The 26764-nt window shown below is 39.2% G+C and overlaps 1 protein-coding gene across 2 annotated transcripts; it reads right to left on the bottom strand.

Moving 5' to 3' along the window:
• CLNS1A (chloride nucleotide-sensitive channel 1A) lies at window positions 1-25034 on the bottom strand. Of its 2 annotated transcripts, XM_060104144.1 has the most exons (7): window positions 24841-25034; window positions 18902-19038; window positions 14246-14347; window positions 13493-13600; window positions 11581-11754; window positions 7685-7774; window positions 1-5260 (listed from the first exon to the last, which is right to left on the bottom strand). In XM_060104144.1, exons 1-6 carry the CDS (start codon window positions 24963-24965, stop codon window positions 7707-7709), a joined length of 714 nt encoding a protein of 237 aa, XP_059960127.1. In that variant the 5' UTR covers window positions 24966-25034; the 3' UTR covers window positions 1-5260; window positions 7685-7706. The 2 variants fall into 2 exon arrangements, with proteins under 2 accessions (XP_059960127.1, XP_059960128.1); XM_060104145.1 differs by lacking the exon at window positions 11581-11754.
• Window positions 25035-26764: the final 1730 nt, after the last annotated feature.

The following is a 26764-nucleotide window of genomic DNA, read 5'->3' as shown; positions in this document are numbered from 1 at the left end:
TGGTTTAGAATATCAGAAATTTATTCTCTCACAGTTCTGGAGGTCACAAGTCCAAGCAAGGTGTCCGCAGAGCCATGATCCCTCTTAAAGGCACTAGGGAAGCATCTGTTCCAGACCTCTCTCCTAGCTTCGGGTAGCCTCAGGCATTCCTCTGCTTGTACATGCATCACTACAACCCCCCACCTTCACATGGCTTTCCCTCTGCCACGTCTGTCTCTGTGTCCAAATTCTCCCTTCTGATAAGGACACCAGTAAATATTACATTAGGGCCCATCCGAGTGACTTCATTTTAACTTGATCACCTCTGTAAAGACCCTATGTCCAAATAAAGTCACATTCTGAGATGCTGGAGGTCACGACTTCAACATATCGTTTTGAGGGGACACAATTCAACCCACGAACACAGAAAAAAACCTCAAGTCTCCCTCCTACCCCAGTCCCCTACTTCTCCCCCAAACAACTTTCTTATGCATCATGTATATGCACATGATACATATAATCCCCATTGTAACCTCCAGCCCCTTTTCTTCTATACAAATATCTCTGTGTCTTGTTTTTAATCTAATGTATCTTGGAGCTTATTCATTATTGGTACATTGTATCTCACCTTTTTTTTTTAAGCATCTTTATTGGAGTATAATTGCTTTACAATGGTGTGTTAGTTTCTGCTTTATAACAAAATGAATCAGTTATACATATACATATGTTCCCATATCTCTTCCCTCTAACCAATTTTCTTAAGGGATACAGTTTTCTATTGTACAGAGGTACTGTAAATAATTGACCCAGGCTTAAATTAACTATAGACATTGAGGTTGTTTTCAGTCTTTTACAAATAAAGTTGCAATTAATATCCTTGCGCTTATGACTTTTCCTAATGTGCAAATTTATCTTTTAGATAAATTCCTTTCAGTGAAGTCTCTGGGTCTCTCATGTGCACTTTAAGCTTTGACAAATATCAATAGTATGTCCCTCAGTTTCTATAAAAACCTTTCTTAACTTTAATTACGTACAACCCCAATTTATAGTTTTTGTTGTTGTTGTCTCTGTTTGTTTGTTTTTTAAGGTTTGGGGATGCAGTAGACAGCTGTAAATTTTTGCAAGCCAGCATCCAAGCATCCTTTCTATTTGGGATAATCCACCACTGTGAGAATCTGGGCAGGGGCAGTGCCCTCTCACTACAGAAGCTGAAAGGGCCAGATAGTCCTGTCTTCTGGCAACACACACAGTGCCAACCAGGACCCTGTGGTGACTCAAAGACACAGAAGCAATTCAATCAGTCTAACACCCAGAGGAATCACAACATCTTATGTAAACCAATCCTAGTTCCTAACCTTTTTCTGAGCCTGGTTTATTTCAGCTTTCATGTCCATTTTTTGAGCTACCAGATAGCCTTTTGCTTTTTTTTTTTTCTGCTTAAATTAGCCAGATTTGGATATTTACAACCAGAATTTAGGCTGATAATTTTGGTCATACTTTTATGAACATAAATTGCTACACTACTCTCATATTTGCATTACACGCTATGAAGGCTTAGACTGCTATATTTTGGGGTAATACATATTTGCTTTTCTTCATAATTCTGTCAGCTGTTTACTGCTGCTATTGATATGCCTGAGGCAACCACCCCTTTTCTCCTTTTCTAACCTGTTACATGCCTAGAAACTAGATGAGCAAGTACATCGGAGCTGTTTGTAGAGCAAGGGTAGAGACCTGCAGTGAAGGCCTGAAGGTCCTTCGAGAAAAATGCATAATTTTATCACATCTGTTTTAATTGCTCAGTGGAATTTTAAATATCAGGCATCTCAGATGTATTCTAAGAGCTGAGTTAACATTACATTTGTAGCTGCTTCTTTCTGTTATAGAAAGAACTAACTACTATTGGTAATAACATTTATTGCATCATCTTCTAGACACTGTTGTTAGTGATTCATACAATCTTCAAAATAATCCAAAAATAAAATCCTAAGAAGAATTAGCCTGTATACATTTTTATTAGCCTTCTCATCCAAGTTATGTATTTCTATTTTATGTTCTTAAAATTGTGCTAAAAACAATTCTAAGTTCACTGCTCTCCCCAAAGTTGTCCTGATTTCTCATCTGAAGTTATTAAGTCCCCGACATTAGATATTGATTTTATTTACGTAGATATGAGCAGACAGAGCGAGATGCTAGTGAAAGTATTTTTCAATTTCAGCTTCTTTGTCAAGGGATGGCAATAATTCTATTAGAACCCTCACAAGGGATTTTCTCAGATTTTAATTACTATCTATTAGCCACAGAAGATGGGTACCAGATGTAGATTCACCCATTCTAGAAATACTTTAAAAATATGATTTGTATGACAATTAACTATATAGTGTGATTCTATCTGAAATCCTGCAGATAAATAAAATTTTATCTAAATATCTAAAATTTCTCTGAACAATGAGTAATCACACTTGTCTTCTAAAAATAAAGGGCCATATACTATGATCATCTGTGCATAATCCCTCATCTTTAACAATACCGGCAAGATCCCAACAAGATCTAAAAATACATAATCAACAAACATTTAAACAAGCCTATCATCCACTGGGATATTTTAATGAATACATTTTTTTTTTTTTTGCGGTATGCGGGCCTCTCACTGTTGTGGCCTCCCCCGTCGCGGAGCACAGGCTCCGGACGCGCAGGCTCCGGACGCGCAGGCTCAGCGGCCATGGCTCACGGGCCCAGCCGCTCCGCGGCATATGGGATCCTCCCAGACCGGGGCACGAACCCGTATCCCCTGCATCGGCAGGCGGACTCTCAACCACTTGCGCCACCAGGGAGGCCTATGAATACATTTTTAAACAATAGAACTTAGATCAGACGACCACTAACCCTAGCTATGGGGGGAGAACGTCTATGTCTTTTCTTAAAATTTCCTCTACACCAAGAAGCAGTAAACAAAACAATTCCAACAACCCTAAAATTAAGTTCAAATAGAATCAAGAAATGTTGGCTTGCTGATCATTATGAATTTTATTTTTAAAACGTGTGACCTGATCTTTTCTTCTCTTATTTTCTCAAAGCTATGGGTACACCTGCCGACTATTACAGAATGTTACAGTTGACTATTTTAAAGTCATTTAGACTTTGAAAGTCTAGTCCTCTCATTTTACAAAGATGAGGAAGTAGGTCCAGAGAGGTTAAATATCTTGTCTGCCAAGTCAGAACTAAATGCTTGGTCTCCTGCATCTTAGCTGACTGCATTATCCACAATACCAGGCTGACCGCAGCAGTGCCTACAGGAAACACAGTGCACAGAATCTCAACATTTTGTTGATATGTTATCAAAGAGCACTTTATGTTTCACCAGAAGTCATGATTACAAGTATGTAAGCATGACTTTAAAAAGGAATTCAAATAGAATTGCTAAGATTAGCCCATAAGAGTACCCGGACTGCTTACTGAAGAATGGATAAACGTCTAGCATAGAATTATGAGTGCTGCTGAGATTGGTAGCAGAGAAATTTGCGAACTTCCTGTGCTGTCTATTGAAATTTTAACACTGAAAACCCTGCAGTAAAAAGAAAATGTGCTTCCTTTCAGCTGGTGGTAGATGGTAAGGCTGAATGGTATTTGGGAGCATAGGCTTAAAAATCACAGCTCCCTATCTATGTGACCTCAAGCGTTACTTTACCTCTCCCTGTAACTCAGTTTCCTCATCTCTAAAGTGGGATCATAAAAGCACCTATACCTCATAAGGTGGTTAAGAATATTATACGCATAATGCATGTAAAGAACCCAGAACAGTACAGAGGTCTCAGTAAATTTCAGTTCCCATTTCCAAGCGACCTTTATTATTTGTTTGTTGTAACAAATTCAGTATTTATGAGAGTCTGGTCAGGAAAAAGAATATTCGTTTTTTTCAGTCTACCATGCAAGATGAGGGAAACCAAGTAAAAGTGCTGAAAAGAACACTGGGCTTAGTGGTGACACACTAGTCACTAATTAGGCAAGTAACTGTGAATAGCTTTCCTAACCTATTTTTAAGGTCATAAAGTCCAAGTATAAACCTGTAATTACAAATCATCCTGATAACTATCCAGGTGTCTGTGAAAATAGGAAACTGAGAGTTGAAAAGTATGCCCTGAGAAATTACTCCTGATTCAAGTGGAAGCAGAAATCCCTTTGAAATGTGTTATGACCTTGCCCTACTAAACATTTGCCTGAAGCTCTAACTATACATTTTCTTACTTATTTCATGTTCATATTCCCAACAAAAGTCAAACAAAAATAAGACCAACAAGAGTCTCAGTTTTTGCCAACACTAATTTTTTAAGAAACATTTCTCATTAATGGTTTTAGTCAAGAATGAAAATGGGAGGGAAGTCCAAAAGGGAGGGGATATCTGTATGTGTATGGCCGATTCATTCTGTTGTGCAGTGGAGGCTAACACAACAGTGTAAAGCAACCATACTCCAATAAAAATTAATTAAAAAAAAAAGAATAAGAGCACAATAATATAGAAAACCTAGATTTATTTGTTAAGCTATTACAAAGACAAAACAATTATCTGAAGTACTTTGAGAACTTCACCCCAATTTCACTTGTTCTTTTACAGAAACTGACCTAAGAGGTTGGGAATGAAAGGATATAACCTAAGAGGTTATAAGAGAACAGACTGGTGAAACATGGTGAAAGGAGCAAAGGCTAGGCAAAAGCACTTGTGCTAGTGGTAGTATGTGTGGCTGGGCTGTTTCTGAAGAGGCTCCCTAGAGTTAATTAATCTGGGTTCCCAATTAGTAAAAAGAAAAAGACCTTTATTCCTGCGGAGACTGTGCATAGGCCAGGATTTATCTGAGATCTCTGTTTTTCTTTTTTTAAGGAGTGAGGTTATTCTTAGGCCCTAAGGTGTATATCTTGTATTCAGCCCCTCTTTCCCATGCAGTCTACCTACACCTTCAAGTGCCAGTGCATTTCCACCATGTAGTCCTGCTAGGTTATGAGGATGCATATAGTGAAGGCAGGAATTATAAGCCTACAGAGGGTACACCTAGACACAAAGTTTTGGAGTAAATGATAAACTACAAATACCCTCTTGGTTAAGTTAATTCACCTTTGTTAATAAAGGTCATAGTTTCTTGTGCTGGCGACAACTTGTTGTCTCAGTATAATCTGTCTCAAGAAAGAACTGGTTCAGGTAAGTTTTGGAGAAGGAAAAAGACTTTCATCAATACCCACTCCACAGTGGAAGAGGCACCAAGTTCTCTCCTACAGTTATGAGCAGAATCTGAAAAACAAAAGGTTTACAGTGTTTATAATAATAATAGCTAATTTATTAAATGCCTAGTCAAGAGTGCCAGGGACTTAGATATATTATATCTCAGTCTTTGCAACAATCCTGCCAGGTATTTACTATCATCCTCATTTTTCAGAAGAGGTAACTGAGAATTAGAGAAGTTATACGCCTGTCCAAAGGCACACAGCTGGTACGTGGTAGAGTTGTGATTCCACTATTCATGTGCCTTCCCCTCCACCCTATCTCATGCACTGAGAGGTCCTAGTTCCATTATCTTGAAATTTTTAATAGTTGCATACACACTCTAATTATTCCTTGTTCACTCCTCAAAAGCAAATGTAATTTTAAATGATTAAAAATTTACAGACATTGTTTGGAATTGAGGTCAATTATCCAGATGAAGAACTTATATAAACTTTATGAATAAAGTATCTCTCTCCTCCAGCTGTAGCACAAAATGAACGGAAAACAAATCATCAGCTCATTAGAAAGTTTGGGCTATTTTACAGTTATTTCACCATAAAATTGCATTACAAAGAATCCTCGCCAGGAAAATGCTGTAACATGCCATTTGTGTAACCATTAGTGACATACCAAATAAGTTTCTCAATCTTATTAGTAGAGTAGTTGGTGTTCTCTGAATAGTCTGTTTTCAAGAAGAAATATGTTAAAGCCAGATCAAAACATCTGTTTTCCAGTTTCAATATAAGTTACTGAAAAAACCCATATGCTGTAAAGAATGTAATAAATAAGAATCTGAGAAATAAGGGAAGAAGACTTATATTGGTACTGAAAGATTTCCCATGAAGGAGAATAGTGAAATACTGACATCTGGAACTGTGAGATCTGAAAATTAATGTTAACAGAGCTCCAGCAACGTGAACACATGATTTTAGCTAACTGCAGAGGAGACATTGCTGATTTTAGACTATATGGCTACCAATGACAGAAGTAAATGTTGTGGAAATAAATATTTAAAGAAAGAGATATTAAATCACAGAACTCTTAAGATTATTTTCTAATAGTTCCACTGGCATCTAAGAGGAAGGCAGAGATCCATTATCACAATTCATGGTTACTATAAGAAGCGATGCTATATTCACAATGGCAATAATCTGGAAGGTAAATGGAACTTGAAAAACAAGGGATCTTACAACCTAATTGGATGACTGACAATGGTATAAAACTCAAAGCCAAAATACATAAATCTTGCCATGTTATTACTATATGCTTTAATGAAACAAAGGACCTGGGTATAAGTACTCAAAGAATGGAAAACAGCTAGTATTCAAGAAAATGCTCTAAGGTCAGCAGTAGAAGGACATTGTAAAGGGGACAGTGGAACAACAATTTAACAGTGTAAAAATCTTAAGAGGTTTTTTTCTTTTTTTTTTGGCCATGCTGTACAGCTTGTGGGATCTTAGTTCCCGGACAGGATCAAACCCAGGCCCTCGGCGGTGAAAACACAGAGTCCCAACTGCTGGACTGCCAGGGTATTCCTGATCTTAGAGTTTTTAAAGGAAGCGTTGCTAATTGCTAATCCTAGCTCAGTATGATATAAACTAGCTATACGACCTTCAGCTAGTATTTAACATATAGTTGAGATACTCAAACTGACAAAGGACAATTTATTTCTCAGAGTAGCATGTAACAAGTAAACAGTCAGGAACAAACTTCAGGCAAAGCTCATGAGAGTGTGTCAGAGGAGAGAAAATTGGCAGTGAACTCATGTCCCTCAAGAAAAGCAGGAATGAAGCAACTTGGGAAATGATAGCTTTTGGGCAACTGTATGTGGACTTGATATGGTTTGGCAAATCAGCCTTTAACACTGAAGTGCCCAGGACCTTGGTCCTCCATTACATTCAAAACGAGGGAAACTGATACAAGATTATGATTCAAGGCTTAAACTCAGGTTGGAATGACTTCTACTTCCTCCCTCAACTGAAAAGTAGTGAGTTGCAGCAAATCTCTGCTTTGTGTTTTTTGATGAGTATGTTAAGGTTTCAAACATCACAAGTGGGAAAAGGTGACTGAGCAGAGCAGGACATGACCTCAGGCTCTGTTGTTCCCACCTGAGCCAACCAGGGAGATCTTTGTTTCTGAACAAAGGGTAATGTCCTTCTCCTGATTCACTGAAGATGGGTATGTCTTATTCTTCCATGTACTCTCAATGCCTAGCATAGTGCTTGGCATGTAATAAGTGCTCAATAAATGTTAACCTGAACACCACCATGTTGGCAGGTCTTGATTTCTTAGGGAAAAAACCTACACAATTTTAAATAATTTCATAAATGGATAACTAACATTTCTCCACAACTGCTAATTTTATAGAGTTCTCCTCAATTATGAAAATAAAAATCAATTATTTCACATGATTTTCATGTTCAGTGACAAGGGAGAAAATAAACTACTCACCCTAAAGCAGCATCAATCATTTTCAGTGATCAACATCTGCATCCTCAAACTGTCCAGCAACTGTTGGTGTAGTATCTACCTCCATCCCATCTGAAGAAAAAATTAACCACTGAGCAACAGTCTACTAAGCACTTCAGATAGGTAAAGATTCAGCTCATAGTTAGACCAGAAGGAAGCTAGTGCTCCCTGCTTGTAGGAGTTGCAGTTTCTTTCTCTTTTGAAAATTAAAAGTACCAAGGAACAAACTGAGAAAGAAAAATGCCACCTGTGGATTTAGGCCAAGTTAAAATTAGTCTATATATTTAACATTTACTTCGCAATTCTCAACCTGAACACTGAAAGAACACTAGGTAGGGACTTTCAAATGCAGTAAGCATCCATTGTTCTCTCTTCACAGAACAGTGCTAGGTGTTTACTGTGTGACTTTATGATATGAAGTCCTATCTTCATAAGCTTACAACATAATTCAGGAGAGAAGACTAAATAAGTAGAGCGAGGTTCTTATTTATCTCTTTTTCTTATCTCATTGAAAAAAAAAGGAGGGGGGAGGACAAGAAAAAAAAAAAGGCCCTCTGGAAAGAGTTGCCTAAAGCTGCTTTCTCCACTTCTTCACTTCCCACTCACCCCTCAACTCTTTAGCCCACCACAGACTGGCTTCTGCCCGCAGCCCACTGGCACACCACCACCTTGATATCCAGCAGGGCATGCAAAAACAACACTTAATTCATCATCTTTCCACGTAGAAAATGCTTCTCTCTCCAAAGAGTCTTGCAAAAGGATACCTTTTACCTGCCCAACCCAGAAACCCCTACCATGCCTCTAACTTCTGTTGCTTCTATCTGTTAAATATCTCTCAAATCTGTTGTCTTTTTTTTTTTGGTGGTACGTGGGCTTCTCACTGCTGTGGCCTCTCCTGTTGCGGAGCATAATCTGTTGTCTTTTGACGTGCACTGCCACTCCGTAATTTAGGCCACTATCTCTTATCTAATTTAAATCATAAAGTACTTAACAGGGTTTCTCTTCTTTCCTCTAGTATTTCCCTCTGCAATTCATTTTTTGTATCATAGCCAAAGTCATCTTCTGAAACACTAATCAAACTAAAATTCTTCAATGGTTTCCCAATGACCTACGCATAAGTTGAAATTCGTTAACACAGCTTTCAAGTTCCTTTAATATACAGCCCAGTTCACTACTCCACCTTTATCTGTTGCTATAATAACTACCCTTCACACTCAGAGTTCCAGACATATGAACTTTCAATTCCCCAAAGCTAAATGGTCTCTTCAACCTTTGCACATGACTGATCCCTTTACCTGCCTCTCTCCCCAAACTGTATGCAATCCCTCTTCACTTGGTTCATTTTTATTCATCTTTAGATTCTGGCTTAAATGTCACTTACTCCATGAAGTTTGAATCTCTCCCTGACTATCCAAGCTGAGTGACAGGCCCAGTCTCTGATTCCACACTTCCTCAAGTCTCCCCTATATCTCAATGCTGTATCACAATGTACTATAACTACCTAATTAGTTAATTTATTTTTCTCTCCACTAGATTGTCATTGATAGATATAACCGCATCTCTCTTGAGCACTCCTGTATTCTCTGTACCTGGCACTGTAGCTCAACAAACACCTCTTACATAAATAAACACACAAAGCACTGAAATGCCAGCAGTAGAAATTTCACCTTGTATATATCTAAACATCATGTTGTACACCTTGAATATATACAATTTTTATTTTAAAAATAAATTAAAAAAAAGAAAATGCAGGGCCTCCCTGGTGGCGCAGTGGTTGAGAGTCCGCCTGCCGATGCAGGGGACACGGGTTCGTGCCCCGATCCCGGAGGATCCCACATGCCGCGGAGCGGCTGGGCCCGCGAGCCATGGCCGCGGGGCCTATGTGTCCGGAGCCTGTGCTCCGCAACGGGAGAGGCCACAGCAGTGAGAGGCCCGCGTACAGCAAAAAAAAAAAAAAAAAAAGAAAATGCACAGGTCAAATAAATAAATGGCAAAAGAGTGATATGGGTACCCAGGACTTTAGAAGATAGAGAATGGTACAGGCTGAAGAAGTTTTATATATAGGCAAGTCTCCATACACTAATGAGGCTTAGGAATACAAGTCCACAAATCTCACTTTAGCAACAAGTGTTTGTGACCTTAAAATCACTTGCTACAAAGCATCAAATAAGGAATTTTACAATTAAAAACAACAAAAAACCTTCAGTGATGAAAGATTTTTCAATGTCCAAGGGTACTCTTCAGTTAATCATTATAATAAAAAAAGTAATATCTTGAATTCTTTCAGCTAAGAGTTTGGCAGAGCACTAGACATCACCTGAGCCATCTCACCCTGAAGTCTGTGTTGGAGGCTCACCATCTAGGGCTTAAAATGGAGAGGAGACATAAGGAAAAACAGTGTGACCCAAAACCTAAGTTTTTCCAAATTAAATATCCCAGAACTTCAGGACCCCCAGGTCAGAATGCTATGTGCATGGAGATACTGATCACAACATTATGAGAGAAACTTAAATGTACCAATAAAAGAAAAACTATGGTAACCCTCTTTAAGAACACTCTGCATCACTAAAAATTAGAAGTATTAAGACTGCGCAGCAACATAAAATACTGAAATGAATACATATAAGATGCAAGAAATGCTCACAACAGTGCCTGGCATATTGTTTTTGCATATTAGTTCATTTAATCCTCTTACCACTTACTAGCTATGTGCCCTCAATCAAGTTATGTGACCTTTCTGTGCCTCAGTTTCTTCATCTGTAAAATGGGGATCATAACAGCATCTACCAGAGGGTTCTTGGAAGGATTCAATGAGCAAATATATATAATGTGCTTGAATCAGGACCTGGCAAATAAGAGCACTATCTAAATTTTATTGAGGGTAGTAGGAACAAGACTGAAGACAAGTGGGGCAGAGACACAGCTGTCTCTTCAGAGTCAGAGAGAAGAGTTTGAACTTCATATGGTGAGTATCAGACAATCACTGAGGGGACATCCTTATACAGGGATGACACACAGTGTTCTCAGAAGATTAATATGGTACAATGAGCTGGAGGAAGGAATGACTGAGGCAAAAAATTTACTATTGTAAATCCAGTGTGAGAAGAAAAGGGCCTAGGTGTGAAGGACAGCAGTAATTATAGCAAAGAGATCTGAAAAGTCATTGAAAGGAAAAATCCATAGAACTCAGTATTGGACTGGATAAGGGAAAAAATGGTAAAGGCTAAGTCAAAAATCCATAGAACTCAGTATTGGACTGGATAAGGGAAAAAATGGTAAAGGCTAAGTCAAAAATCCATAGAACTCAGTATTGGACTGGATAAGGGAAAAAATGGTAAAGGCTAAGTCAAAAGAAATACGTTAAGATTCTAATTGAAATAGGACACGTAGAAAAGGGAACCAGTCTAGTAGGTAAAATATTTACAAAGTGGCTTACAAATATGAGACAAATGAAACAAACAGTTAAAGCCACTAGTGTAAGGTTCAAATGTCTGTCACTAAAAGAAAACCCAAGTTTCCTGAATGCTGTCTAGCCCTCTTAATCAACTGACTAGTTTTGCACATAATCATGCAGGAATTCATTTAAAAAATTAAAATGGCAGCATCAACGTGTGCCTGCACATACACTTACATAAGCAAGCAAACAAAAAGACTGGAAAGATATGCAGCAGGAAAGTAACAGATGTCTCTCAATTAGAATTCTACTTGATTTTTCATTTCTTCTTTGCCTGTGCCCATTAAAAATTTTTTGACTATGAACATAGATTATCTTTGTAGTTAGGGAAAAAAGTTAAAAAAAATTTTTTACATAGAATTCCCATTCTATGTAATTCTATGTTTGCTTCCTATGCTATAAAGAGTTAATTCTGTGTACTCACCTTCATAATCTCTTATTGAATCTTCTGTCCGGACTCCAGCCATGTTATACTGGCTGCTCACAGACTGAGAAAGCATTCCTTCTAATCTCTCCAGTGTGGCTTGGCCTTCTGCTGTTAAATGGGATAATCCTTCTTCATAGGTATAAAATGTAGGGATGTCCCCCTGCCCTTGTTCTAAATAAATAAAAAGCTTTTAAGCTACTAAAAAACAATTAGAAAAAAAAAGATAATCAATAATGTACTTACTGAAAGTAAGCTAAAATGAAAAAAGGCTCCCAGGAAAACACTCAACATTCATTTAACATACATATATCAGCCATCTGTTGAAGACAGAGATACAAAGAAAATGTCTCTACTCTCTATGATGAGAAGGGATTCCAAGACATAACAAGCCAGTAAACAGCAATTCCCAAAGAATCAAATGTCCAGAGACTAGAAGGAAAAGAGGGTGTTCCTAAGGTTAGGGAGTCTTGGATTATCCCAAGGTGGGAATTTTACACATGAGTGTTTTTTACTGATTAAAATACATGCTCCTTTTAAAAAATCAGAAATTCTGAGGACTTCCCTGGTGGTCCAGTGGTTAAGAATCCATCTTGCAACGCAGAGGACGCTGGTTCGATCCCTGGTCAGGGAACTAAGATCCCATATACCGCAGGGTAACTAAGTCCATGCACTGCAACTACTGAGCCTGCACCCCACAACTAGAGAGCCCGCATGCCTCAACTAGAGAGCTCGTGCACTGCAACTAATGAGCCAGTGCACTCTGGAGCCTGTGTGCCACAACAAGAGAGAAGCCCACGCGCCACAACTAGAGAAAAGCCCACACACCACAACTAAGACCCAACGCAGCCAAAAGTTAATTAATTAATTTTAAAAACATCAGAAATTCTGTAAAGTACAGGATTAAAAAAATTAAATTGGGACTTCCCTGGTGGCACAGTGGTTAAGAATCCGCCTGCTAATGCAGGGGACACGGGTTTGAGCCCTGGTCCGGGAAGATCCCACATGCCGTGGAGCAACTAAGCCTGTGTGCCACAACTACTGAGCCTGTGCTCTAGAGCCCGTGAGCCACAACTACCGAGCCCGCACGCCTAGAGCCAGTGCTCCGCAACAGAAGAAGCCACTGCAATGAGAAGCTCGCGCACCCCAATGAAGAGCAGCTCCCACTCGCCGCAACTAGAGAAAGCCCACGTGCATCAACGAAGACCCGATGCAGCCAAAACAAATAAATTTATTTAAAAAAAATTTTAATTACCCCAAAATCTCAGCAAAGATGAGAATGCATTTAGATATATAAAGGGGAATCCCAGAAATGAGTGTTCTCAGGCCAGGAAGTGGTACATATGGAGGAAAACGCTTTAGAGAGCCAAACTTGTATACATGAGACCAGTGGGAAAAAGAAAAGAGAACAGCAGGCACCTCAAGTAACAAGACTCTACACCAAGCTAGTGACTGCATTATGCTCTGGGGAGGTAAAGGGAGATATTCTTAGATAAATCAAGTATGGTTCTGGGAAAAAGAAATTACTTTGGCAATGAGGTGTTTGATGGAATATGTTAAAGATGTAGATGATACAGGTTCCAAGCAATGGAGAGAGAAGGTTTGTTTTCTGAGAGCAACTTGATCAACTTAAAAGACTCTCCCGACTACCAGCTATCCTATCATTTTCTTTCCTTCCATTTATCTCTATCCACTTTCTCCCCTGAATAATGTCTATTTTTTGCTCTCAAGCCTCGGAAACCCATGAAATTTTCTAATTTGGCTTAGACATGAATTGTGCCATTCGCTTTAATTAAAAACCAAGCTATATGGATACTTAGAGATATAAAGAACTATAATCCCATATCCTATACAAATAGATGCTTAAAATGAAACACATACACAAACACTTAAAAAAATCCACTTCACTAACCATGTGCTTCCACATCGTATTCTTCTCCATCGTAATCATCTGAATCTTCATCCTCAGGATCTGGATGCAAAGCCTGGCATTCACACATTGCAGTGAACATGGCCTCCACTGAACAAGTAAATTAAAAATTCCTAATTAATTTTTTTCTGACCAATGTACAATAAAAATTTAATAAAATAACCATCAGGGCAAATAAATTTAATGAGTAGACAAGAGGTATACTAGGGTCACAACATTTATAAAACCCCAAATTCCAAGGAGAATCAATCTTGAAAAGTGCTTGATAGCAATGGACACACCACAAAATAATAAGAGTTCATTTTGAAACATTATTGACATCCCTTCATGCCTGGCTGGATTTTTCTAAAAAAAAGTGTCAGACCACTGGCCTCAGGGTGAAGCCCCTCAGCTGGCAGGGCTCTTTCCAGCTATCCTGGCATCTTCCACTTTGGAAATGCCATGAGTCCTCTGTCCTCTATCCAGTGAGATTCACAGTCAACAGCATCAAGTCCATAAAACTAACATATTCCTTCACTCACAAAACATACCAGGCAACATGGCATCTACTGTACTATCACTTCATTCACAATCTTTATATTAATAGTTATCTGGTCCTCAATGATATTACAGATGCTAAAATGAAGAAAAAGCAACAGAACAGAGGTAATGAGGGTAAAGCTAAGTGTGTGGGGGGAGGGATGAGGGAATGCTTCGTACTTAAAGGGAAGAGAATCAACTCCACAGAATACTCACAGGCTGATCTATCACTAGGCACAAACCTAAATTCAGCAATAGGTTCAATATCGTCATCACTGTCTTCCTCTTCTTCATCAGCAACAGATTCTTTTGATTCTTCTAGAAAGGGAATAAAAAAATAGCTTTTTAATGATGTTATTTGTTTTCAAAAATAGAAGCCTAAAAGAATCTCTTAAAGGATGCTTACTGATATATCTCAGTACTGCAATTTTTTACTTCAAATTATAAGAACATTGTTATTTTAGAGCTAAAAAAGACTCTGGATAGTCTCTCTGGTCTAGTCACACTATACTTTGAGTCCTAGGGATTCCAAGCCCCAACGTCATGGTGGGGGTGAGGAAACCTGTACAGTCAGGCCTCTATCAAGTAGAGTTCCATTGTCATGTCTGCTTCTTTCACCTTGAAGCAAGGGGTTCAGCAGCAGTTTGTAAACCACTGATGTGATTCATCACCAACAATTTACAGATGAGAAAACTAAGGCCCATGAAAGTTAACTGACCCAAAAGATAAATTAACAAAGTCTGTTGGCAAGAAAAAAATACAAATGTTCAATAAAGAGAACTAGGACATGCTGCTGGTGGAAGTAGAAATTGCTAAAACCATTCCAGACATGTGTTTATCCTACTACCCAGAAATTGCTCATTTAAGTACATATTATGTACACAAGGAGTCTGTACATGAATGTTTACTGAACTACTATATGTACTATAGAAAACATAAAAAATAAATGTTAATTAAAAAAAGGAAATAGATGTATTGTAACCTGGTCATACTATGTTTGAGAGATAGCAGCTGAAAGTGAATAAATGTGATTTATATGTACCAAAATGAAGAGATTTTAAAATATAAGTGAGTGAAAGAGCTCGTTGCAGAATATATATAATACCACTTACATTAAAAATTTAAACACAAAAGAGAACCATTATAGTGCTTATGGGTATATACATATTCAGTAAAAATCTAAAAGCATAGACAAGAAGGACACACACCATCTTTAAGATGAACTCTGGAGACAGAGTTAAGAACGAAATGGGGAGGGATACAAAAAAGATTTCTGTAGTATTAATATAGTTTTATTTCTTTTAGACTAGAGTAATTATGAAAAATGTTAGAATCTACACTGGATATTAAATAATGGAAATTTTTTATTATTCTGTACTCTTCAATGTTTGAATTACTGCATAATAATAACTTTTTTTAAAAAGGTCAATAAAACACTTAAAAAGACCCCAAAACCACCAAAACATGTTCAACCAATCATCTTAAAAATATAACTTTTGGGGCTTCCCTGGTGGCGCAGTGGTTGAGAGTCTGCCTGCCGATGCAGGGGACACGGGTTCGTGCCCCAGTCCGGGAGGATCCCACATGCCGCAGAGCGGTTGGGCCCGTGAGCCATGGCCGCTGAGCCTGCACGACTGGAGCCTGTGCTCCGTAACGGGAGAGGCCACAACAGTGAGAGGCCCGCGTACTGCCAAAAAAAAATAATATATATATATATATAACTTTTGTTTAGCATATTACAGTTACCATTTTGAAAAAAAATATTAATTCTCCATATAGACGAAGATAAGGTAGAGAGGTACTGAAAGTATAAACTTTCTGGAAAGCAACTTGACAATATATGTTAAGAGCTTTAAAAATATTTACCTTTAATGCAGCAATTCTACTCATAGGAATCAATAATAAGGGGTTATCCACTAAATTTTTTTTACCTTTTATAAGTCATACAAGTTCACTGCAGAATAATGAAAAAATACAGATAAGCAAAAAAGGAAAAAAATTTAAATGGCCACTGTTAGCAGTTTTAAATAGATTTAATAGGACGTTTTCTATCCTGTTTCTAATGTTATTAAATTGTCAAATATAATAGAGGTGTCTTCTGTAAAAAGTAAAATACAAAAATATTGGAGAGTTCCAAATAATTCTAAGTAGTTGAATACATTATGGTACTACCAAACTTTTTCAATGCATTTAAAAAAACAGAATAGTATCATATTGTAACTATTATTCTATAACTGAATGGATATCACTTTTCAAATTACAGAAGTAATTCAGACCCAGCAATCCCACTCCTGGGCATATACCTAGAGAAAGCCGTAATGCAAAGAGATACATGCACACAATGTTCACTGCAGCACTATTTACAATAGCCAGGACACAGAAGCAACCTAAATGTCTATCAACAGAGGAATGGATAAAGAAGATGTGGTATATATATACAATGGAATATACTCAGCCATAAAAAGGAACAAAATAGTGACATTTGCAGAGACGTGGATAGACCTAGAGACTGTCATACAGAGTGAAATAAGTCAGAAAGAAAAACAAATATCGTATAATATCGCTTGTATGTGGAATCTAGAAAAATGGTACAGATGAACTTATTTGCAAAGCAGAAATAGAGACAGATGTAAAGAACAAACTTACAGATACCAAGGGCGGAGGGGGAGTGGGATGAATTGGGAGATTGGGATTGACATATATACACTACTATATATAAAATAAATAACTAATGAGAACCTACTGTATAGCACAGGGAACTGTACCCAGTGCTCTGTGGTGACCTAAATGGGAAGGAAATCTAAAAAAATCTATGTATATATGTATACATATAACTGATTCACTTTGCTGTTACAGCAGAAACTAACACAACATTTTAAAGCAACTATACTCCAATAAAAATTAAAAAAAAAAGTAATTCATGCTGGTATAAAAATAAGTAAGAGTCAAGACGGATTCAAAGGAAAAAGTCCCTACCCTCTAGTCCTCTCCCTAGACGTAACTACTATTAATTAACACCTTCTTTTATATCTGCAGGAATCTATCTGAAGGCAGTAAACAGAAATGTAATATAGCATTTTTACAATTAGGAAAAGAAAATACTACCATGACAAACACTCATCATCTCATGCTAGATCATAGTAGTGTGTGCCATACTCTGTCTCCGTAAAACTTTCTAAATTTTCAAAAATGGGAATGTATTTTTAGTCATTTTAAAAATCATCTAACGTTCTCAACAATAAGCTGATGGTCCACTTTAGAGGTTAATAGAGGTAAGCCAAAGAGAAAAAAAAAGTCTGAATCAGGACCAGAGGAACAAAGGCTGGGAAAATAGGATCCACACCTGTATAACAATATAAATGTTCATCTTATATCTGAAACCATATTAAAATCTCACATTGAAGGAGCAATAGCTCAACAGGCAAACTCATGGGATTGTCTCTTATGTGCTATTTCAAAGAAAAGCAACCCACTATTTTAAAAGAAAAAGTTTACTAAAGATGTGACAATTGTCCTTTCAACCCCTAAGTTCATTTCTACAAAAGATGAACATATTAAACTAACACAATATAATATATAAACTTCTTATTTAGTTAAACTTACAAAAATCAAGCACAAGATTCTATGTCGTGCCTAACTTGTTTTTCATTCAGAATTCTTACAACTTATTGTGGACAGCCTAAATAAATGGATTTTTTAAATCTTTCTTGCTTCTTCTTTCATCAACTACACTAGCTTTTTTTTTTTTTTTTTTTTTTTTTTTTTTTTGCGGTATGCGGGCCTCTCACTGTTGTGGCCTCCCCCGTTGCGGAGCACAGGCTCCGGACGCGCAGGCCCAGCGGCCATGGCTCACGGGCCCAGCCGCTCCGCGGCATATGGGATCCTCCCAGACCGGGGCACGAACCCATATCCCCTGCATCGGCAGGCGGACTCTCAACCACTTGCGCCACCAGGGAGGCCCTACACTAGCTTTTTACGAATCTTTGTATTTTATGCAAGACTTGGGAATCCTGCACCCTAGGGTTTCTCAACCACGGCACTACTGACATTAGGACTGGTTAATGCTTTGTTGTGGGAGCCTGTCCTATGCATTGTAGGATGCTTAGTACCATCCCTGGCCTCTAACTAGATGCCAGTAGCACTTCTCTCCACCTCTAGTCATGACAATCAAACTGTCATTGCCAAATACGGGGGGAGGGCAACATGTCCACCATTGAGAACCATTTCTGTAACAAAACAAAACATGTTCTATCCTAAACTCTTAGAAGCAAAGTACACTGATCCAAGCCTCTAAGGATGCCAAATGTAAATGTCTTTACAAAGAGAAAGAATAAACAGTTAAACTCAAGAGGAAAAACTAGACATACAAACGCACAATAGCTAAATAATTCTAAGTGCAAGTATACAGAAAATACAAGGCAGTGCCCATGGGCTTCCCTGGTGGCACAGTGGATAAGAATCTGCCTGCCAATGCAGGGGACATGGGTACGATCCCTGGTCCGGGAAGATCCACATGCCGCAGAACAACTAAGCCCGTGCGCCACAACTACTGGGCCTGCGCACCTAGAGCCCGTGCTCCGCGACAAGTGAAGCCACTGCAATGAGAAGCCCACGCACCACAGCAAAGAGGAGGCCCCGCTAGCCGCAACTAGAGGAAGCCCATGTGCAGCAACAAAGACCCAACACAGTCAAAAATAAATAAATAAATATTTTTTAAAAAGGCCAAATTATTTTACTGTGCTGAAATTTTGCTTAAGAAAGTATTATCCAAAATAAGTCAATTGATCATTACATTGATTATGATCAGAGACTGCTTTTTGAAATATAATATACTACCAAAGGAAGCTCAAGGTTAAATAATACCATACATACCTCCAAATTTGGCATTCACCATAACATACAAATGCTCTCGTGGATAGGCATTTAGGTCCCTGGACACCGCATGCAAACTAATGGTGGGGTATTCCAGTGAGAATCCTAATCCAGAGCCATCTAACCAAGACAGGCGGCTGAAAAACATGTTTTAAGTAGATTATTTTCAGAACTTAAATCCTAATTTAATGTCCTAAGGTTTATAAAAGTTCAGCTTGGACACTTTTATACATGTGAATAAATTCAAGCATACTGTTTAGAAATATTCCTAAAATAAGAAAATTCAACAGCAGGAATTGAATTTCTTTAAGACCAATTCTGTTATAGTTTATTTTCTTCTATTCACACAGATTTGAAATGCAATTTTTCTTAAGTCACAGAAAAGTGACTGTGTGTTTCTATGCCTTTTTATGCTTGTTCGTATTTGGAATGTCTTCAGGCACCTTTTTTGCTTTTGCAAATCCTCTTCATTTGAATAAGTCTCAGCCTCTCCAAGAGCCCTCCCTACAATTATTCCAGTCCATAATGACCTCTTCTTTTTCTAAACTGTACTTATGCTCAGTAATATACTATTGAGCACCTAACTCTGTGGTAAAGATTCTTATATGTACCCTGACAGAACGTGAGCTACTCGACAAAACTTGTCATATTCTTTTATTTAACATTCTTCAAAACCACTACCATAGTGCTTAGCATGTAAGTATCCAATAAATACCTAGAAATCACTAATTTCTCCACTAATCCTACATTAAATGATATACACATGAAATGGCTGTAATCAACCACAAGCTGGAAAATAATCATCACACTGAAAGGCAGACTTTATGAAGCCTTTCATTTATTCTGCAGCTTTAACAGAAAGCCACAAATAAGCAACATCTAGTTTTCCCTCAAAAGTGGTCTAATGCAAATATTTTATTGGTATAACAAAGGAAATATATCAAGAAAATCTGTAGTTTGAGTTTTGAGCAAGGACTGGCTAATTTTTTGGTAATACTTCACCACTTAGCAGGAAAAAAAGTAGGAAAAAGATGCTTAAGAAACCACAAAAAAATGTTAATGCAATATAGTGGTTGCACAGGGCTGGAGGAAAATAGAAAGTGACTGCTAATGGGTGTCAGTTTTTGCAGGGGGAATGAAAATATTCTAAAATTGATTGTGTTGGAAATTCCCTGGCGATCCAGTGGTTAGGACTAGTCACTTTCACTGCCAGGGCCCGGTTCAATCCCTGGTCGGGGAACTAAGATCCCACAAGCTGCGTGGCGTTGCCAAAAAAAATAAATTAATTAAAAATTAAAAATAAATAAAATTGTGTTGATGGCTGCACAACTCTGTAAATAGATTAAAAAACATTTAATTGTATACTTCAAATACATGGATTGCATGCTATGTAAATTATCTCAATGAAGCTTTTCTTTTAAAAAGAGGTTAACGCAATAAAACCCCCATATCGTGCTATTTTCTATACAACTCTAACAAGCCTGGTGGTCTTATTTCTAATGAAGCAAAAACAAATACAATAGTAGAACCTAGGACTCCCTTGTGCAGGAACAATGACAGTACAGCAGTCTGAGAGCATTCATATCCGATGTAAGGCGAGGTTGAACTTTATACCTTAGTCCCTAAAGGAAATCAACGTCTAATAGCATAAGTGTGTAACATTTGACCCTCACTTATCAAAAGCAAAGGAAGAGGGCCTCCCTGGTGGCGCAGTGGTTGAGAGTCCGCCTGCCGATGCAGGGGATATGGGTTCGTGCCCCGGTCCGGGGGGATCCCATATGCCGCGGAGCGGCTGGGCCCGTGAGCCATGGCCGCTGAGCCTGCGCGTCCGGAGCCTGTGCTCCGCAACGGGAGAGGCCACAACAGTGAGAGGCCCGCGTACCGCAAAAAAAAAAAAAAAAAGCAAAGGAAGAATTAGATTGTGGTAAAACTGTACAACTCTGTAAATACACTAAAACATAAGGAACTGTACACTAAAAAAAAGGAAAAGCAAAAAATTATGCACTGTCCTTTACAAAGATTTCCATTCAACATGCTTATTAAAAAAAGAGAAAAAGAAAACCTGGGAAGCTTAAAGTGATAAATCTTAAGATGCTTAAAGTGGTAAAAGCTCTACAAATGATTTTCCAGAATGACTCATCCCATTGGGTCCAAAGAAATAGATTTTATTATTGTAATTGGATTGTGCGTGTTCTATGGGCCTTTCCTCCACTGCTTTCCTCTTAATGTGGAGAAGAAATAGTGCTCATGTATCACAGAAATATTGCCAGTCCCTTACTAAAACTGTATTACTTTAAGCAAATAAACTCCTTTTTCTCAGCTCAGTAACCCCCTGGCATTATCACAAGTGAGAAAGGAGTATTCCAAATTTCGGTGTCCAAAATGATTTGAAATACCAAAGCCACAAAACTTTCTTTAATGATTCAATTAGGAGATGGAAAAACTGAAATATAAGCATAGATTCAGTGCCTATAAATTATGGCTTTCACTTTAAAAAGCACATAATAATTACTCTGTAGTTCCTTACTGCTGGCAGAACACAAATGCTACCTCACCACAGCATTTCCTATGGAGCTCTCATGATCTTATATAGGAACATGGATTATGTACTCTACAGAAGAGAGTTTCAGTTAAAAGCAACGTTCACTCTGATTACTAAGGTTTCATTTTTATTTATTCTCTTTTCATATGTTCTAGAAGAAAAGCCCTCAAAACCAAAATATCTAACTATGCCCAGTCCCAAAGAAACCATGAGTCACATAAGGGAAAATCAAGAATCAGGAAGCCAGTAAAGACGCAGAGGAATGTTTTGCTAATCTCCAATGCTTCTGCAGAAGAATATCACTGTACTTTATTGCTGGCATGGGGAGAAACACGGGACAGAAAGGTAAGAGGGATCTTGAATTTGGGCTGGCTTAATTATTTGGTTTTAAATTAATTTTGGAATAAGATATAAAAAGAGCATAACTTATAAGTTTAAGATACCTATTTTTAATTTAATAAATATTTTATTTCACTTGTTTCAAATGATCTATTTTGAATGATTCATGCCTCTGTTCCCTTCCTTATTTGGAAAAAAGTCAACTTTCTATGAAAACTAAGCTTTGAAAATAAGCCCAAGAGTTCTAAATCTCTCAATACACATCTGAAAAACTACCTAAAACCAAATCAGACCCTGTTCCTCTTTGCCTAAAATCCTAAAATAGTTTCCGCAAAACCTTTGGGCTATAAACTAAGCTCATAAACATGACTCCCTCCTTCTCCAGCTTTATTATGTTTCCACTCTTTCTCCCTCGGTCCCTCAGGTGAAGAACTGAACTGTGTGTGTGCATGTGTGCACACAGATATATACCCTGGCACACACAATACTGTTTCTCACCATTGCCTCTGAACATTCTGTTTCTTCTAATTAGAATGTTTCCTCTTAGCCCCACCTCATTCACCTGACTGTTAATCCTCATTTGTCACATCCTCTAGGAAGCCTTCCCAGTTTGTCGAGATCTTGAGTCTATCAAGATTTGGAAATGCTAGGTGGGAAAGAACAAAAAGGGAAAGAGACCAAGGAGGTAAAGCTAACAATCAGTAGAGGGATGAACAACAGTGTCCAAGGTAGTGGTAATATTCTATTCTTAACCTGGAGGTGTTATGCAGGTGTTAGTTTAATTATAATTCCTAAACCATATATTTATAATTTATATTCTTTTTGTATGTATATTTTATAAAAATAGTTTCTTAAATTAAAAGATTTGGGGGCTTCCCTGGTGGCGCAGTGGTTGAGAGTCCGCCTGCCAATGCAGGGGACACGGGTTCGTGTCCCGGTCCGGGAAGATCCCACATGCCACGGAGCGACTGGGCCCGTGAGCCATGGCCGCTGAGCCTGCGCGTCCGGAGCCTGTGCTCCGCAGTGGGAGAGGCCACAGCAGTGAGAGGCCCGCGTACCGCAAAAAAAAAAAAAAGAAAAGATTTGTTAGTGAAAAGTTGAAATAAGTAAATTTTTTAAACAGATAAGAGCTAAAAAGGAGTTTGTACTTCCTCAGTGTGATAACTGTATTGTGGTTATACAAGAGAATGTCCTTATTTTTCGATTTTTTTTTTTTTTTTTTTTTTTGCGGTACGCGGGCCTCTCACTGTTGTGGCCTCTCCCGTTGCGGAGCACAGGCTCTGGACGCGCAGGCTCAGCGGCCATGGCTCACGGGCCCAGCCGCTCCGTGGCATGTGGGATCTTCCCGGACCGGGACACGAACCCGTGTCCCCTGTATCGGCAGGCGGACTCTCAACCACTGCGCCACCAGGGAAGCCCTATTCTTAGATTTTTGCTCAAGTATTTACATGTGAAGTGATGACATGTCTGCAACTCTCAAAAAGCTCAGAAAAAAAAGAGAAAGAGGTAAATGTGGCAAAATGTTAACAAATGATGGATCTTTGCAAAGGAGCCACGGGTATTAATTAACAACGCTTGCAAACTCTTCTTTAGGTTTGAAATTTTTCCAAATGGAAAGACAAGTATAGGACCTTCCCAAAACAGGATTTATATTATAGAAGAGTGAACACACAGAGAAGCCATGGAGAAAAAGGGGATTGAGTAGGGGCTAGGAACATATCTGTGTTCCACTTTCCACCCCTTAAAAGAAATTGCTCTTCCAAGATCACTGAAGGTCTCCTTGTCAATACCCAATAGGTACTTTTCAGATATGATTTTATTTGACTGCTCCTCTCTCTTTTCTCAAGTCTCTTCTATAACCTACCTCTTAGTGTAGATGTGTCCCCAAGGTTCTACCCTTGGTCCTCTTCTCTTCTTGGGTATCTAATCTATCCATCTTTAACACCACTCTCCCAAGAAACATGCTCATATGTGCAACTAATCCACACATATACAGACCAAACTCATTCCCCACACTTGCTTTTCCTCCCCTCCATATTTCCTATCTCAGTGACTGGCCAAAAGCCTAAGCTTTGCTCAGTGACTAGATTTCCTTATAAACCAAGGGTTCTTTACATCTTTTTGTGCCCTCTGTGGTAGTCAGAATTTTGGCCCCCATGACTCCAATATCCCCTTGGTGTCAAACCTGTGAATGTGTTATGTTACAAGGCAAAAGGGACTTTGTGTATGTAATTTAGATTACTAATCAGTTGACAATAAAATAGAGGCATTATCCTGGATTATCTGTGTGGGTCCAATATAATCATGTGACCTCTTAGAAGCAGAGAATTTTCTCTGGATGTAGACAAAACTGATGCAGAAGTCAGAAAGATGTGAAGGACAGAAGGATTCAATGTGTCACTGTTGGCCTGAAGATGAATGAAACCGTATATAATGGAAATGGGAACCTCTATTCTACAATCTCAACATTTAAGACAAGTCTATCTGACTGTGAAAGTACAAAGTGCCCCAGGTACCCAAACAAAAGGGCAATTCCTTCTAGGAATGAAAATGAGAGTCAGGTCTTTCTGGATATAACCCCAACATGCGTGGCGTTGAAGGTGTTCCTCTCCCCACCCATACCTACAGAAGAAAACCTATACTCCTTAACCAAACTTTAAAAATACCGCATAATCTGCTCTAAACCTACATATCCTGCTCAGGGCAACACCTCCCTCTCCTGTTCATCGAGAAGGCAGGCACACTGATGACTCTAACTCAGGGCCTGGAAACTCAAAACCTTAAAATGAGACCTTGAATAAAGAGCAACACCCCACCAGACCTCCGGTAAACAGGCGGGTGAAAAGCATAATGAATGAGGAGAAAAAAAGGCTCCGAGGAAACGACACTGGAACAGTCGAATCTTACCCCAGCAGAAGCACCCCCAAGGGAACGCGGAGCACGCGCTTCCCCGCCCCGCAGCCCCAGAGGTCGTGGTGTCGCCCCGCTCCTCCGCACCGCCCGCGCCCGGGGGGAAGGAGGCGCGCAGGAAGCCAGCACTCGGGACCAGAGACCCTACCTCTCAGCGATATAAAGGGTGCCGGTGCCGAGGCTTTTCCCGTTCAGCACGGCCTCAGTATCTGGCTGCTGCTGCCGGAGCCCCTCAGCCGACCCAGGCGGCGGGAAACTTTTAAGAAAGCTCATTGCAACAAGGAGCGTAGAGAAACGAGTCAGTAGCGAACTAAAGCACAGCAATCTCAGTTCGCCGCGTCCCGCCCCGGAAGCGGTAGCAATTACTCCGGAAGAGCAAATTCTTTGCCCCGGAAATTCTAGCGCCATCTACCATAGAAATGAGACGTTCTAGGGCAAACTCTCGGAGGCCTGGGAGGACCGAGTTTGTCACGTGACTCCCTTTCCTCTCTCCCTCCCATTTCTGAGGCTTCAGGCTTGTAATAACGGACTGTTCTCTCTCCGACATCCTACCTCAGGGTCTTCACAGCAACCCTGTGACAGAGGAAGCACCACAAATAATAAATTACTTTTTCTGCAGAAGGGGAAACGGAACCGTGAGACAGGGAGTCCTTGCCTGAGGTTGCCTAGGAAGTAGAGAGACCACACTGATTTACAGGTCGGAGGTCTCCTAATTGGGTTCTACCCTTCTCACCTGCGCCCGCCTCATCTAGGCCTGTTCACGTCTCAACAGCCACGCCCCAGACATCAGTCTAGGTCCTAAGGCTGTCCTAGTGCACGAGCCATATATCCCCTGGTTTCAGACGGGCAAACGAGCGCAAAGATGTAATTAATTCTAGGTGAAGAGCTAGTTACGTCAGTAAGCAGATGGGGCGCTGAAGGGAAAAGAATTAATCCACTAGATTTGGAATTTTTGCTTTATTTCTTCGTTAGGCAACGAAGATCAAAGTAATAAAAGCAATAAAACCTTCTAAAATAATCTTAATAGTAGCTAATGGTAACTGGGTGTTATGTGTCAGGCACTGTTCTAAGCACTTTACCCTTATTATTTCTTCATTTCCTCTTAGTGACAACGATGTGGCAAAGATGGAGTTGAAAGAAGGAGAACTAGTGGAAAGTATGTACCAGGAATAGATAGATCCTGAGATCCTGAGGCTTCCTTACTAACATGCGGACACATGGTGGCTGTCAGCTAGGCCCTCTGTGGGAACTATCAGCTGGAACACATTTACATAGCCTCTCCTGTGGCCTGAGCTTCCTCACAGCACAGCAGCTGGGTTTCGAAGTTGAGTATCCCAAGAATTAGACTGATAGAAGCTGCATGGCCTCTTCTCACTTAGCCTTGGAAGTCACAGAGTGTAACCACAGTTAGGATATGCTGGATTTTTCATCTTTTTTTTATTAAATGAGCTTTGTAGTACTATGTATGCCTTGAAATGCTTGCATCCCTGTCTAAACATCTTGACTGCAGGTTTGGGACAGACTTTGAGGCAGAGGCACCCAACTAAACTGTGCCCAGATTAATGACCAACAGACACTGAGATAATAGCTGCTGGGTTTTTGTTTTGTTTTGTTTTGTTCTGTTTTTGGCCACACCACGCGGCATTCAGGATCTTGGTTCCCAGACCAGGGATCTGACACAAGCCACCTGCAGTGGAAGTGCAGATTCTTAACCACTGGGCCATCAGGGAAGTCCCAAATAGCTGTTGTTTTAAGTCACTGAGTTTTGGGGTAAACACCGCAACAGATAATTAATACACTAACTACAGAAAAGAGAAAGAGAAAGAACCTTGAACAGTATTAGCCACTGTGCTGCTCCTTAAACACTTGACTTGGCTTATCCATGCCCATTATTTGAATTACCCTGTGTGGATGATTCCCAAATCTATATCTCCATCCCAGAATTGTCTCATGAACTACAGACATTTACACCCTACAGCCTACTAGACGTCTCCACTTGGAAGTTCCACAGGCACCTGTCATTCAACTTATCAAAAATTGAACTTATAAAGTATGGACTTTGGGTGATGATG

The sequence above is a fragment of the Mesoplodon densirostris genome, chromosome 7, assembly GCF_025265405.1.
Source record: "Mesoplodon densirostris isolate mMesDen1 chromosome 7, mMesDen1 primary haplotype, whole genome shotgun sequence".
Lineage (NCBI taxonomy): Eukaryota > Metazoa > Chordata > Mammalia > Artiodactyla > Ziphiidae > Mesoplodon > Mesoplodon densirostris.
Note: the sequence above shows the minus strand (reverse complement) of the source record. Positions and strands in the feature narration are given on the sequence as shown.

Excerpts from the sequence above, each read along its gene's own strand:
- CLNS1A (XM_060104144.1), bottom strand. The coding sequence starts at position 24,965 with ATGAGCTTTCTTAAAAGTTTCCCGCCGCCTGGGTCGGCTGAGGGGCTC. Across the intron at positions 19,039-24,840 it reads ACCCTTTATATCGCTGAGAG|CCGCCTGTCTTGGTTAGATG; the intron begins GTAGGGTCTCTG and ends CATGTTTTTCAG. Across the intron at positions 11,755-13,492 it reads ATACGATGTGGAAGCACATG|AACAAGGGCAGGGGGACATC; the intron begins GTTAGTGAAGTG and ends TTATTTATTTAG.